Genomic DNA, 16,430 nt, shown 5'->3' on the forward strand with positions numbered 1-16,430 from the left:
ACCATTATCGCCCTACCATTATCTTTGTTAAAAGAAAATTCACTTCAATAGATAAAAGACTATCATGTGTCACTTTTATATACATAGTCATTTACTTGAAACTAAAAATATATATTAAAATTAAATTAATTTCTTTTTTCATTTTTTAACGCCACACCCATCTTCGTTTTCTTCAAACAACTCAAGTTTTTTCTTTCCTTTTTTTCAAGCACTGTTTTCATTGTTTCTTTTCCTTTCCTACTCCCCCACCCCCCAATTTTTTTTTCATTCTGTTTTTTCCCATTAAATTTTGGATTTTTCACGTTTTTCTTCCCCACAATATTCATATTTATATTTTATTTTTACAATTTTATATTCATAAATAAAACTCATTTTTAATTTTTGCTGCTGTGAATAAAAGGGAGAGAAAAGTAAGATGAGAGAGAAAATAGGATCAAGATGGACGGGGAGAGAGAAAAGAGAGAGGAGAAGAGAAATATGATATTGAATAATAATTTAATTTAATATTAATTTTAATTTTTATGTTATTAAATGCCACTTGTCAACTGTTATTGATTAAAGGGTTTTTTAATAGAAATAACAGTAGGGATTATAATAGTTACAAAATTATAATTTAAGTATTTGATTTGATAAAACAAAAATTAAATACCTAACTAAAGAAAGCGATATAATTCGAGGGATTCTTATTCGGTTAAGCCTTTTTCTCTTTTTAAAGAGAATAAAATTGAAAAAAAAAAAAGCAGGTTCGGACAGAAAACCCGACCCATGAGCACTCTTACTTTAAGTTTGAGATGGATGGAGTGCCTAGTACTTGAAGTTGGGACGAACGGTTGAGATTCATTTGATAGATTAGAAAGCGCAGTGCTTAAAAGCTCACAGCTGAAGTAGCCCTACGAAGCCTTTTAGCCATTAGGGTTGAGGAAGAAGAAAGACCCCAGCCAGGAACGAACCTCTCTTTCTTTTCAGACAGACTTGGTGAGTTTTGGGTATTTCTTATATATTATGTTAGGCTGTTTCGCCTTTTTTAAAAAATTAACCTTTTTGTTTGTGGCAGCTGCTAAATTCGCATCATGTCTTGGTGCACAATTGAATCCGATCCAGGTTTTGCCTCTCTCTCTCTCTCTCTCTCTCTCTCTCTCTCTCTCTCTCATATTTTCGAACATTAAGTTTGTTTATTTGTTTGGAATTACTCTTAAATTATAAGGTGAACAACTTTCTTATTCATTTAATTTGTTGATGAGTTTCGTTTCTTCTTAAGAAAATTGGATACTTATCTTAGAGGAAAGTTTTCTTCAATTTTTTCTTATTTTCTCTCTGGTTACAGTTTCATATTCTCTGAATGGGGGGTGGGTGGGGGGTGGGATGAATTAATATAGTTGAGATATTAGTTTAAATTTTTATCAAAACATAAGGATGTTGCGGGTTTCATTGTATTTCAATCTCTTTGTGTGAATGTGTTTTTTTTATAGTGCCATTGGAGGGTGGTTTGGGTAAATATTTTGTTAACGATCCCGATGCATCACGCTTGCAGAGAACAATCATAAGCTTGATTGTTATCTGATTATTTCTCACATGTTAAATGATTGAATCACTGTGTGCTATTCCTTAGAGGCTTATGATCTTGAAAGTACAGCATAGTATATGCATGTTATATCTGGTGGAATTTAAAATAATAATAAAAAGAATATTGATGTTTTGTTCATGCTAGTGCTAGAACCAACCTCCGCTTTTTAAAGATGCTATAATAAGATAGATTGAAGCCTTAATTGTTGCCAATAATTAGGGGTAGAACTTACATTTTCCTAAGGTTTATCATTAATCCTGAGAAAATTTTTTGCCCCTTCATTGGCCGTATAGCCCTGTGATGTCAAGTTGTGTGCCTAGGCGCTTAGGTGTGGCGAAAAGAAAAAAAAAAGCTTGAGAGCCTTCTAAATGAGGCGACTTCAAACAGGCAACCGCCTTTTGTTCTTTTTTGTGTCTTCTGTTCCAGTCCAAGGAGTTCGAAAGGCTAGCTTCAGTTAACTTTGCAATTTACCTGTGTTTTTTTTGAGTTAAAATACCACACTTACTCTTTTCTTTTTCATTATTATAAACTCAGTCACTGATTTGATTAGGTTAAAGCATACAATCAAATATCTCCCTTTTTTTTCCCTTCTTGTAATTCTTTTCTTCCTCTTCTAAAGCATATTTATGTTGTTAAAAAACAGAGAAGTTGCTCTGTTTTAGTTTTAAAAAACAGACCAACATCCACTCTTTCTCTGCTTTAAACTTTTTGTTGTAATTTTTTATTTATTGTTTAATCACATTTGTAATCTGCCTCCTCCTTTGTCATGGAAGTTTGTGTCAGCTACCTTGTGTGTTTGAAAACTGTAATTCGACATTTGAAGAAGGCAGAAGCTGAAATTTGTTGGATGCTTGGACCTGATATGGTTTGCAAATGAAGTAATGAATAGAAGAAAACCAAGCCAAGCAAATACTATGGAACTTGCCCTTAATTTTATTGCAAGGATAATGATTCAAAAGATCATATATGGAAGTGAAGGAAATTTAGAGCTATTGTCAATTTTTAATTACATATCTTGTTTTATTTTGTAATAAATTAGTGACTGAATTATCCGGCTTGAGCAATATCTTGAATTTATAAAATGAAGTATCTTAAAATTTACTTATTATTTACTATTTACACAATACATAATTTTTTTAATATAAATATTTCACATATATCTTTATTTATAAGTATGTGCCTTATTTTACTTGGATGAGCCTCTTTTTACACCTTGCACCTTAGGTGACATAGAGGTCTTAGTGCCCTTGACAACACTGTTTAACCTTTTTTGGAGGCCTAACAAAGGCAACATAGTTCAGATTGGGCATTTTCGCAGTTGCTTTATTCTCCCCCCACCCCCTCATTTTTTCTTCCGAGTATAATGCTTTCAGCATCGAGTTGTGTTGTACTATGTTCTGCCATATGATTTCTTACGAATATCTTGGATCTATTAGTTGAGATCGAACATGTCAACATCTTGCTGCATCAAATGATTAACTGTCTTTTAGTGCTCTTATTGCTTACTTTAGATCATCATGCTTTCTGAATGATATGTACTGAGATTTAAGCTTGACATGATCGTTTTCTGCCATGTCTTTTCAGGTGTTTTTACGGAACTTATACAGCAGATGCAAGTTAAAGGCGTACAAGTAATGCTTTTTTATGTCATAATTGGTTCCTTATGTTTGCCTTGTAGCTTTGCTTATAATTTCCTCTATTATTTAGATGCATGCATACCAATACTGTTGAAGTTCTTTTAATAAAAATGAATATCAGTCTCTATGTTAATTACCTTGTGTGTCTTCTGTACGGTGCTATTTGAACAATGTTGTTGTTGTTGTGGACAAGGCATTGGTATGTTGATGGTTTTATGCGTACTCAGTCAGTGTGTGAAAGGCACAAGGGTTCCTATAACATATCCCCTTAAACCTCCATTTGCATTGTGTTTCTCTTGGTTCGGTAGAAACTCATTCAATGACTGTTGTTGGAAGATAAGAGGAAGAAAAGTCGGGGGAAGGAAACCACTGAATTAGTTCCCTGAGAACAATTAATACCTGAACATTTTGTGAGAAATCAACTCTATGAAGCAAAACTGAGAAATATAAATAGGCACCGATTAAATTCTTAACTTGTTGTAATGGATTAGGATTCTTAAAATCAACAAACTTGGGAGTTATTAAAGTAATTTGAGCTAAGGACTCCATTTAAAACCTTCAATGAACTAAACCCAAAACAAGACCCAATCAACCATATAACTAATGCCCTATCTAGAAAACAGAAAATTACCAAATTGTATTTCAGCGAAGCATTCCTTGGATCCAAAGGACTTCTTTGACAATACAAAAGCCATGATCTTACTTTTGACTTCCAAAAAAGATATCTTCTTTCTAACCTAGCATTGATCAACCACCAGCATGCCTTGAAGCTGCTGTATTAACCTGTTTAGTTTGACCCGACTTGAGTGGATCTGGTTAGGTTGGTGTTGTATAAAATTGTGGCCAGTGCCATCCCTATCTACTGTCTGTACTATTTTGTTTGTTCTGTGCCCCTATGTTAAACTCTGTGTGCAGCTATCAAAGTCTTTCCTTGTGTAAGTATGTTGGTGGTTGCATAGGTGTGGATATTAATTTTCATATCTGAATAAGTACTATTATAGCTTTTGTTTTTCATATGCTTATACTGTCATGATGGATCATGTCTTATCAGGTAGAGGAATTGTATTCATTGGATCTCGATTCTCTAAACAATCTTAGGTCAGTTCTTGCTTGTACTGGCCATTTCACGCTTCAGCATTTGAATCTCTTCCTTGCTTGATTATTCTTTCCATGATAGGCCTGTGTATGGGTTGATTTTCCTTTTCAAATGGCACCCAGGGGAAAAGGATGAACGTCTTGTAATCAAGGACCCGAACCCTGATCTGTTCTTTGCTAGTCAGGTTGGTTTCAGTTTAATTTATTACTTTCTCGAGTCTGATATATTGCAAATCTTCCAAACTTATTTTTTCTACATTTTTATAGGTCATCAATAATGCTTGTGCTACACAAGCTATATTGTCTATTCTCTTGAACTGCCCTGATATTGACATTGGCCCAGAACTATCAAAGTTGAAAGAATTCACTAAAAACTTCCCTCCAGAGCTCAAGGGTCTAGCTATAAATAACAGTGAAGCTATACGTACAGCCCATAATAGTTTTGCAAGGCCTGAGCCTTTTGTTCTAGAGGAGCAGAAAGCTGCTGGGAAAGATGACGATGTCTACCATTTCATAAGCTACATACCAGTTGATGGAGTACTTTATGAACTTGATGGACTGAAGGAGGGACCCATTAGCCTTGGTCAATGTCCTGCTGGTCCAGGTGACATGGAATGGTTGAAGTTGGTACAACCAGTAATCCAAGAACGAATCGAGAGATACTCCCAAAGTGAAATAAGATTTAACCTCATGGCAGTTATCAAGAACAGGAAAGAGTTGTACACTGCTGAACTTAAGGAGCTCCAAAAGAAGAGGGAACGCATCTTGCAGCAGTTGGCTACCATACAGTCTGAAAGACCCACAGACAAAACCAGTTTTGAAGCACTAAACAAGCAACTTTCAGAAGTTAATTCAGGGATTGAGGGTGCCACTGAGAAAATTTTGATGGAGGAGGAGAAATTCAAGAAGTGGAGAACCGAAAACATTCGAAGGAAACACAACTACATACCCTTCTTGTTCAACTTCCTTAAAATTCTTGCTGAAAAGAAGCAACTGAAACCCCTTATTGAGAAAGCTAAGCAGAAGAATAGCAGCTCTAGGTGAAGTGTATCTTGTTTTGTTTTTATTTTCTTGGTTGACAAGATGCTTAGTGCAAATCCAAAGAAAAATGGAGTTACGTAAAGGACCCTTTATGATCAAATCAACTTTGCTGTTTCCAAATGACTTTCTTCTTGGATTTTGTCATGGTCTTTTCTTCCAGTCCCATATTTGTTGATGAAAATACTCTGCTCTTTAGATAAGCATCTTCTATGTTACCCAGACTTGGTTGAGAATCGGATATGGATTTGTGTCGAAACAGTTATGTTAAAGTTTTTAAAAGTTTATTTATTTGGAAGTGGAAGTCACTTGGAAGTTAATATGTCATTTTCATGTTATAATATGAATTAGGAACTAGTATATCAAGAAAGTTTAAAGGGTCAAAGCAGCGTAGAGCACTTTAGGTGATGGAAAATGTTACCAAGTCAAATAGATTGGTGCAATTTTAGCGCTCATGACTTGGTTTGTAGTGCATCAATCAATTTAAAGTGGAAAATGGAATCCGGTTCTGGTTCTTTTGGATATTTTGGGTAGATCGCATCTTAGGTCACTAAACTATTAGTAAGTTTACATATTGGTAACTCAAATTTAAAAAGTTATAGAATGATCACTGAACTGTTTAAAAGTTTTTAGTCTCTGAGTTGTAAAAATTATGATTGTATGGCTTTCCCTGTAATTTTCTTATGGTCACTCAAATTTAGAAAGTTACAGAATGCTCACATTCTTTTAAGTAGTTTAGTTTTTTTTTCCATGAAACAACTTTGAATGTGACAAATCTGTGAACCAAAATTCAAACAGTTTTCTTCTTCAATCTTCAGCACTGACCATCAGATCAGTTTTGATTTAAGATAAGTTTTTCTACTCGTCAATGGGTATTGTTGCACCGTACTGATCGTTGAATCATTACTTGAAGCTAGCCGATCGAACTTAAATAAATAATTTAACAACCTAATACTTAAATGAAAATATTCGAATAATTCAATAACTATTTGTAACTTTTTAAAAATTAACTGACTGAAATGTAAATTTATTAATAATGTAATAATGTTGGGTATAGTTTTTATTTTCTGGTGTTAGCGCAATGCTCTTTAATCATGCTTGGATTTTAATCATTTTAGTTTTTTTTGAACAAATTTTCCTTTGTGAAGCTTTTGGTACGATAGTTACATCGCTAACAAGATTGATAGATCACAATATGAAAGTTTGTTTGTATAAAACATTGAGGTTAAGACTCATGGCATCATATGATATGAGAACACTCATGGTGTAGCCTCTAGTAAGTTGAAGACCGGATTGACAAATCACGGTATATGAATGTGTATATGTCCATGTGACTGAAACCGATGGCAAGACATGTCTGTATGTATGTTCATGGTGTAGCCTTCGATAATGTGTAAATCGAATTAACAGATCACTATACAATAAATTATGTATAAATCCATGAGGGAGACACCAAGGACACCTTATGTGAAAGTCTGTTGGGATAGGTAACACGTGAATCTGTATGATGCCTTTATGGTGTTTTTTGTTTGGCCCTTGTGGTGCACTCTGTTAAGTCTGTTTGGTAAGGTAAGCTTATCTGCCCTTTTGGTAAGTTCTGGACAAATTATGATTGTTCTGTGATAGATACTTTTATGGTAAGGTTATGAAACATTGATCTCTTGAAAAGAGTTATATTTTAGGCCTTTATATGAAATTAATTGTTTGTAATTAAGTAAATACATAGCATTTTTAGGATAATTTTAGAACATTGCATAACAAAGTTTGGATTGCGTTATAATGGTCATCATTTATTACTTTTATTACTTGGGGAATGAAAATTTGTGGTTGTGGTTGGACACATGTGCAAGTAGAAGAAGAGGATAAATAGGATGTAGAAGGAAAATAAAGGAAGTGAAACATTGCCATGGTAAATGGTGAGATTGATTATCAACACAATTGCCATGACAATACCAGGAAGATGACTCAGCACTCTATCTACATCACTCTCAGTCAGCTGGCGTATACCAGAAAGACCACCCTAAAAAAAGGGGGAAAAATGTGTGCTGAGAGGGACGGATCCACCCAATGAAAGAAGGGGAGAGAAGAAGAAAGAGGAGGGAGGAGAATTGGTGTGGGAAAAAAAATTAGTGACACCAATTTTTCTCTCTATTAGAGAATTTCAGAGAAAGAAAGGATAGCAACTTAAGAGAGCAAAATACAAACATGAAGAAGGGGGAGAGAGAGCTATCCTGGATTCACGTATAATCTGAAAATCAAAGAGAAGTTAGACTGTAGCGAGAATTCCAACATTTCTGCCTTTATTTTCCTGATTTCTGTGATTTGAACTTATTTGAGAATGCTGATGAATTATTTTATTTTAATGTTAACTTTTCCATCCATGAACTAAATCTTTTTTGGGTTGGAGTTATTTGGGTGAATGTTTTATCATCTTTAAAGCCCGTGATTCGAGATTGTTTATGTCACTATTTCATTCAATTTATGCTTATTTTAAATACATGCATGCAAGCTCTAGGCATAGTTGATTGTGTGTTGTGTTCTTAGATGTATTTTTAATTTTGAAAAGGTTAAATATACTGGATCTTGAATTGTTTGATGAAAGCGAATACTCGACAAAATATTTGTAGCACTCTAGACATAGATGTTGTTATTATTTGATTTTAGGTTATTATTCTTGTTATTTTTTTAGAGCAATTAATTAGTATTTTATTTTATTTTTTAGGTTTTTATTAGTGCATGAGAAGAAGTACTCAAGAGGATACAAAACATTGTTTTGATCCTAAAATTGAAAGGACATTAAGGCAAAGAAGAAAAGAGTTAAAGAGATGGAAAGAATTAGAAATGATCTAATCAGAGAAGATCAAGTACTTTAGAATGAAAGGAATACTGGTATTCCTCGAATAATAGATGATAGAGACAGACCTATCAGAGAACATGTAGTGCCTATTTTGGATGATCTAAATCTAGAAGTTGTTAGGCCACATATTCAAGCTCAACGCTTTGAATTAAAACCAGTAATGTTTCAGATGCTGCAAACAGTAAGGCAATTTAGTGGTTTACCTACTGAAGATCCAAGATTGCACTTGAGACTTTTTCTTGATGTTTGTGACTCATTCAGGCAGCAAGGTGTCCTTGAGGAAGCTCTTAGATTAAAATTGTTCCTTATTCATTGCGAGATCATGCCAGATCATGGTTGAGTGGGTTACCATCAAGTACGGTGGTATATTGGAATGAACTATGTCAGAGGTTTCTACTTAGGTATAATCCTCCCAACATGAATGCCAAGATTAGTTAAGACATTACATCGTTTAGGCAATCGAAAGATGAAACATTATATGAAGCATGGGAGCGTTTCAAGAAGCTAATTAGAAAATGCCTGATGTATAGTTTTCAGCATTGGACATAGATGGAAATTTTCTACAATGGATTAAATACTCATACGCAAATGGTGGTGGATGCATATGCTAATGGGGCGTTGCTTAACAAATCCTACAATGAGGCATACGAAATTTTGGAAAGAATAGCAAACAATGATTATCAGTACCTTACTACTAGAGTTGGTATTGGTAGATGAGCTGCAAGAGCAATGGAACTTGATGCAATTACATCTTTAACAACTTAGGTATCATCTTTAACAAATATGATTAAAGCTTTGAAAAGACCCTCTGCAGTGCAGGAGATGAAAGTTGCAGAACTAGCATGCGTATACTGTGGAGAAAATCATGTTTTTGATGAATGCCTATCCAATCCGGCCTTTGTGTATTACATAGGGAATTTTAATCGTAACAGCAACAATCCCTACTCCAACACATACAATTTAGGGTGGAAACTGTTAGAGTATGCCCAAAGATCAATCATGAGATGGTTGTAATAACATACTTGATTTATCATGTTTATTAATATAAGGCGTTACCATTATTATTTCAGTTTCTTTTCTATGTATATAAATAAACTGTTTTATAATAATGTCCTGAGAATAATATGATTATTCTTAAAAGTTCCTTAGTCAAGTATTATTGTTGGATAGGACAACGATAATGCATTAAGACTAACGTGTAGTTGATTGATGATAAAGAGTTGTCATTGATATGGAATGTCAGAATCATTACATGAATATGTGTGTTAGAGAACAACATATTGGACTGACCCGTTATGAGTATGTTTCTTGGATTATTATGTAATTGTCACGACATTACTCATAATGATTAATATTTATATGATCCTCAGACTTGAGATCATCATAATCCCAACATCGTGAGTTGTATATTTTGATACAGTCAAACGTACACCTTAACTGGTTGTTCTATAAAGACTGAGTTGGATATACCACAATCTATGTAGAGGGATATGGTTGGTCGATATAGGATAAGTCCCTCCTACATAATGGGAGTAATATCTTAGGCCACTTGATTAAGTGAGACTAGAAATGCATGGCCATGCTCAAATAAGTTGATATTAGATGTCATACTTAATTGTATATCGTAGTCCGCTTAAGATATCAAGGAACATGGAATGGACAATGCAAGTGTGACTATTCCATGACTTGTGTCCAATCCGAGATAAAGGACTTAAGGATTATTGCATAAAAGGTTAATCATAAAAGGTTATGTCGAATCATGATCTCTTGTGACTTAGGTAGCAATGATGCATTGCTAGATGCCACTCATTGTTCGTAGCATTAGAATCGTTCTAGTGTTATCGCTAACGTTACAAGAACCTCTGTGGTCACACCCTATAGTTGAAATGAACGGAATAAACCATAGTTGGTATTGTTTTTGGGGTTGCTTGAATTAAATTAATTATAGAATTAATTTAATTCGGTAATCAAATTTCCAACACATTATGTACAAGGTTGTTGTTGTACGATAGTGAGGACATGAATTTGGTTAGCATAAGAATTCAAATAAATATATGGTTTACCAAACTTATATTATAATTAATGTAATTATAATTTTTGGATTAAAATATTATTATATTTATTTAATTCTTAAAAAAAAAGCCCTAAAACAAAAGGATATATAATCCCGTTTTTCTTTGTTTGAGTCTAGCAGCCTTCAAAGAAAAATAACTCTCAAAACTGTTTTGGGGATTCCTTCCGTTCGTAGTCAACTGGGTGGATTACGTAGAGGCCGGAATCACGATAGATTGCGGTTTGGTTCGATAGCAGATCAGACTACTCATTATTGAGGTGTTGCTGTCTACTCTGAATAAACATTAGGTAATTTCGCAACCTCTTTCACCCCGATTCGTTCCTCACACATGGATCCCTAGTTAGGATTGCCGAATTTTTATTTTTCACTGCGCCATAGAGGTGCCGGCGATCCGACAGAAACAACATCCAAATTTCAGCTGGAGTAATCAAGGAATGGGAAATGCCAGCAATGTTAATTGACAGAATTTGGCTGGTGTACCACCTAGATATAGTCAACCAATGCTGCAACAAAATATGCAACAAAATTCTTCATCTTTAACATCAACAATGGAAGCTCTATTAAAGGAGCATATGGCTAAGAATGATGTGATTATTCAGAGCTAGACAGCTTCCTTAAGAGCTCTGGAGAATCAAGTGGGACAAATTGCCACTGAATTAAGTTCTAGACAATAAGAAGCATTGCCTAGTGGCACAGAAAGTTGTCGATCTCAAGGAAAGGAACAATGTAAGGCCATAACACTTTGAAGTGGCACTCAGCTGCTAGGAGTTGTGAATGATGCCTTTAATGAGGAGGAAAGTTCAGCAGTTCCTGAAAGCACAACTTTCGAATCAATAATGGAATAAACTACAAAAGATGAGAGTAAACAGAAACATACAGAAGCAAATTCATCTTGTAAAGCCAATACAAATACCATGGAAAAACAACCTTAACAAATGGAAGGAAGGCCACTGCCACCTTTTCCCCAATGTTTCCAAAAGTTGAATCAACAAGCTCAATTCAAGAAATTTTTGGAGGTCTTGAAGTAATTACACATCAATATACCTTTGGTGGAAGCATCAGAACAAATGCCTAACTATGTGAAATTCATGAAAGATATCCTATCCAAGAAGAGAAGGTTAGGTGAGTTTGAAACTATTGCACTTATTGAAGGGTGCACAACATTGTTGAAGAACAAACTACCACAAAAGTTAAAAGATCCAGGGAGCTTCACTATACCCTGCTCGATAGGAAACCATTATGTAGGCAAATCATTATGCAATTTAGGTGCAAGTATCAATCTAATGTCTATGTTTAGTTTTAGGAAACTCGGGATAGGAAATGCAAGACCTATTATAGTCACACTACAACTAGCTGATAAATCATACGTCCATCCAGAAGGTAAAATTGAAGATATAGTGGTAAGAGTTGAAAAATTCATTTTTCCAACAGATTCTATTATTTTGGAATGTGAAGCAGATAAAGAGGTACCCATAATACTTGGACGACCTTTCTTAGCAACTGGTAGAACATTGATTGATGTGCAAAAAGGTGAATTAACCATGAGAATTAATGATCAGCAGTTTACATTTAACGTATTTGATGCTTTAAATTGTCCAATCCAGATGAAGAATGCCATGTTGTTGAATTTGTTGACATTGTAATTCAGGAAGAATTTGTAAGACATATGCACAACAATTCTGATGCAGGCTTTGTTGAATGAAATGAAACAGAATTGACTGAAGAATCTGGAGAACTGATGGAAATTCAGCAATTTGGAAATGGATTTAGGAGGAGCTTTGAATCATTATACTTATCAGGTCGGTCTTTCAACCCTCATTGATCGTCAATAGAAGATCCATTTGTGATAGATTTGAAGCCATTACTAGTGCATTTGTAGTACGTTTATTTGGGAGATAACGGTACACTACCTGTAGTTATCTTTGTCGAGCTTACAATAAACCAGGAGATGCAATTACTGAAAGTCTTAAAAAAGTCCAAGAAAGCTTTAGAATGGTCAATTGCGGATATCAAAGGAATTATCCCAGCAACCAGCATGCACAAAATAATACTTGAAGATTTCCATGGCAAATCTATTGAACAACAAAGGAGACTGAGTCCTGTCATGAAAGAAGTAGATAAAAAGGAGATTATCAAATGGTTGGATGTTGGAATTATATACCTAATTTCGGATAGCTTTTGGGTGAGCCCATTTTAGTGTGTACCTAAGAAAGGAAGGGTCATTTTAGTCAGCAATGATAATAACGAACTTATTCCCACACGTGTCACAGGTTGGAGAGTTTGTATGGATTACTGAAAGCTCAATAAAGCAACGAAGAAGGACCATTTCAATCTACCTTTTATAGATTAGATGTTGGATAGACTAGAAGGGAAAGCCTTTTACTGTATTTTAGATGGCTACTCAAGGTACATACAAATTTCCATATCTCCTAATGATCAAGAAAATACTACATTCACCTGTCCTTATGGAACATTTGCTTTTAGAAGAATGCCATTTTGGTTATGTAACGCCCCTGCAACGTTCCAGCATTGCATGATGGCAATATTTTCTAACATGGTGGAGAGATCCCTTGAAGTATTCATAGATGATTTCTTGATGTTTGGTGACACTTTTGAAGACTGTTTGAAAAATTTGGAGTTAGTACTTTGCTGATGTCAAGAAATAAATCTTGTGCTAAATTGGGAAAAATGCCACTTCATGGTTTGTGAAGGCATTATTTTGGGACACAAGATCTCACAACAAGGTATTGCCATCGACAAAGCAAAAATAGAAGTCATTTAAAAGTTTCGACCACTCACTTCAGTGAAAAGAATCAGAAGCTTCCTTGGTCATGCTGGATTTTACTGTCTATTTATTAATGATTTTTCAAGGATATCTAAACCTCTGTGTCAATTGTTATAACAAAACTGATCATTTCATTTTGAAGAGTTATGCTCAAAAGCGTTCAAAGAGTAAAAGGAGTGATTAATTACAGCACCTGTAGTCACTACACCAGACTGGACTTTACCATTTGAACTGATGTGTGATGCAAGTTACTTTGCTGTAGGGGCAGTTCTGGGGCAAAGAAAAGCCAAGATGTTTCATGCTATATATTATGCTAGTCATACGTTGACAGATTCACAGCTCAGTTATACCACCACAAAGAAAGAATTGTTAGCAGTGGGCACCAAAGTCACAATTTATATAGACCATTCTGCCATTAAATACTTGGTGATGAAAAAAGAGGCCAAGCCCAGACACATTAGATGGATATTGTTTCTGTAGGAATTTGATTTGGAGATTAAAGATAGGAAAGGTACTGAAAATCAAGTGGCTGATCACTTGTCACGACTGGAAGCAGGGAATAATTATGGTGATAGTAAAATGATTAAAGACGAATTCCTTGATGAACAGTTATTTTTGGCTATGGCATTGCCATGGTAAGTTGATATTGTTAACTTTCTAGTCAGTAGGTTGCTGCCACCTGCACTCAATCATCAAGGGCAAAGGAAATTCTTTCACGATGTCAAGCAATATTACTGGGATGAGCCATTTCTATTCAAGCAGTGTGCAGATCAAGTAATTCGGAGATGTATTCCGGATGATGAAATTCAAAGTATCCTGTATGACTGTCATTCTGCACCTTATGGTGGACATTTTGGAAGCATGCGAGCTGCTACAAAGGTTCTCCAATCTAGTTTTTATTGGCCCACCATGTTTAAAGATGCTCATGAGTTCTGCTAAAGCTATGATCGCTGTCAAAGAACTCGTAACTTATTAAGGAGAAAAAAAATGCCGCTGCAAAATATTTTAGAAGTGGAATTATTTGATGTATGGGGAATTGATTTCACGGGTTCACGGGTCTATTTCCACCATCCTAGGGCAATATCTACATTCTTGTCGCTGTGGATTATGTCTCCAAATGGGTTGAAGCTGTGGCTTTACCTGCAAATAATGTCAAATCAGTTCTAAAATTCTTGCATACAAATATTTTTACCTGGTTTGGTACCCCTCGTGCCTTAATTAGTGATGAAGGTTCATATTTTGACTGCAGATTAGTTGCCAACGCTCTAAACATATATGAGGTTAAACATAAAATTTCCACGGCATACCACCTACAGACAAATGGATAAGCTAAAATTTCCAACAGAGAAATCAAACAAATTTTGGGAAAAGTTGACAATCCCAACCGCAAGGATTGGTCAGCAATGTTTGATGAAGCCTTGTCGGCTTATTGCATAGCTTTCAAGACACCGTTCAGAATGTCACCTTTCAAGCTTGTCAATGGTAAACCATGTCATTTTCCAGTTGAGCTAGAACACAAAGCATTTTGGGCAATCAAGAAACTCAACATGGCCTGGGGTGCCGCCGCAACTCATTGTTTACTGGAGCTTAATGAGATGAATGAATTTTGAGCTCAAGCTTATAAGAATGCTAGATTGTACAATGAAAAGACAAAGCGATGCATGACAAGAAAATTTTTCCACGGCAATTTGTACCTGGACACAAGTCTTGCTCTTCAATTCTAAACTTAAAACTATTTCCTGGAAAATTAAAGTCGAGATGGTCCAAACCATTCGAGGTCGAGCGTATATACCCTTATGGAGCTGTCGACATTAAGGATGGAAAAACAAGATCCACTTTCAAAGCCAATGGTCAACGCCTGAAACATTATTTTGGAGCTCCTATAATGCGCGAGAAAGAAATTATCTCTTTGAAATACTTAATATTGTTCTCTTTTAGAAATTTTCTTCGTTTATTTTATTTTTACTTTTTCTCATTTGTTACCCAATAAATTTATTTAACTGTTTATTTTCTATTTTTATAGGTTTCTTTTTGGGCCAGAGTATATACAAATTGAATCCATTAGCATAATTCTTTCAATTTTCACAAATTTGCGCTAAATACATTTTCTTTTCTCGCTAAATGCCAATTGTTTTGCCTTGTCAGACCATGACTAAGTCCAATCTTATCGCACACGTCATAATTTCTTCTCTCCCATGTTTTAACATAGCCGATTCAGTTTCTTCCCACATTTTCATCCCGTTCATTTTCTGCTTTTTCTCTTTATTTCATTCATAATCGCAATAAAATCTACCTTTTTCATTTTCAAGCTTTCTATATTTTCTTCAATGGCTTCCCAAACAGCTTATTCTTTGACCTCTGCCTCTCCACGCACCTTCTTCAGTAAACTTACTGAAGATAAATACCATAAAAATATTTCCAAAAGACAATTCTTCATGGAAAAAGGATTCCTTTTTCAAGATGCTCCTTTCATGGGGGTATACAAAGGCCATCTCATCAGTTGTTAAAAAGTATGGATGGGGGATCTTTTGTCGCCATCCTGGTGATGTCTTCCCAAAGGTAGTGAAAGAGTTTTATGCCCACGTTACTTCTTCTAACAGTGCATTTATATACGTGCGTGGTGCATCAGTTCTATTTGATGAGGACTCCATCAATGCCCAATATGGATTGTTTGAAGGTCCTGACGAGCATGCTGACTTTATGAAGACAATGTCCCCGGAGCACTTAACCTAGATTCTCACTGATGTTTGTGTGGAAGGTACACAATCCTTAATTCAAGAAATGACTATTACACCATCGACAGAGTCTTATTGAAGCCTCAATGCAAGATTTGGTATCATTTCTTGAAACCCGTCTCATTCCTTTTACACATAATGCTACAATCTCAAAAGATCAATTGTTGCTTCTCCACTCCATAATGGTAGGCCAAAAGATTAATGTTGGAAACATTATCTTTCGTGAGATTCATCATTGTGCCCTAATGAATGCTAGCATCTTAAATTTCCCCTCACTGATCATTGCACTCTGCCAAAGAATCAAGGTTCCTTTGTCACCAAATGAAGACAACTTTCCAAACAAATGGCCATTACTATGCGCATTGTGCAGAAACTAGCTGGTGAGGAAATACCAAGGCAAACTGACACACCTCCATATTCTCCTCCTAGGACTACTTCTGCTGTCCCTCGACTTCTCACACGGATTTTGAGCGGCGAATGATTGAAACTGTATAGGGTTTGAAACAACAGTTCTGTGTGTTTGAAAAACATCAGAAAATGCTTGTCACTAACTTTGGCAAAGCTCAAGGAGAGATGGCCATATTTTGGGAATATGTCAACCAACGTGATATTGCTATTCGTAAATCCTTGTAGAAGAACTTCTCA

The 16,430-nt window shown here is 35.2% G+C and overlaps 2 protein-coding genes and 1 non-coding gene across 3 annotated transcripts; 2 read left to right on the plus strand and 1 right to left on the minus strand.

Annotated features, from left to right (window-relative positions):
- Positions 1–803: 803 nt before the first annotated feature.
- LOC105788293 (ubiquitin carboxyl-terminal hydrolase 2) lies at positions 804–5,593 on the plus strand. The gene is made up of 6 exons (XM_012615112.2): positions 804–975; positions 1,055–1,101; positions 3,149–3,195; positions 4,253–4,299; positions 4,379–4,481; positions 4,564–5,593. Exons 2-6 carry the CDS (start codon positions 1,071–1,073, stop codon positions 5,338–5,340), a joined length of 1,005 nt encoding a protein of 334 aa, XP_012470566.1. The 5' UTR covers positions 804–975; positions 1,055–1,070; the 3' UTR covers positions 5,341–5,593.
- Positions 5,594–8,617: 3,024 nt separating this feature from the next.
- LOC128039376 (small nucleolar RNA R71) lies at positions 8,618–8,724 on the minus strand. Its single transcript, XR_008193881.1, has one exon. It is a non-coding gene; the product is annotated as a small nucleolar RNA R71 (small nucleolar RNA).
- A 2,608-nt stretch (positions 8,725–11,332) lies between these two features.
- On the plus strand, positions 11,333–15,783 carry LOC105789591 (uncharacterized). The gene is made up of 6 exons (XM_012616964.1): positions 11,333–11,795; positions 11,978–12,064; positions 12,182–12,447; positions 13,531–13,618; positions 13,712–13,929; positions 15,538–15,783. The coding sequence occupies exons 1-6, from the start codon at positions 11,333–11,335 to the stop codon at positions 15,781–15,783; spliced, it is 1,368 nt and encodes a 455-aa protein (XP_012472418.1).
- Positions 15,784–16,430: the final 647 nt, after the last annotated feature.

Source organism: Gossypium raimondii, chromosome 2 (genome assembly GCF_025698545.1).
Source record: "Gossypium raimondii isolate GPD5lz chromosome 2, ASM2569854v1, whole genome shotgun sequence".
Lineage (NCBI taxonomy): Eukaryota > Viridiplantae > Streptophyta > Magnoliopsida > Malvales > Malvaceae > Gossypium > Gossypium raimondii.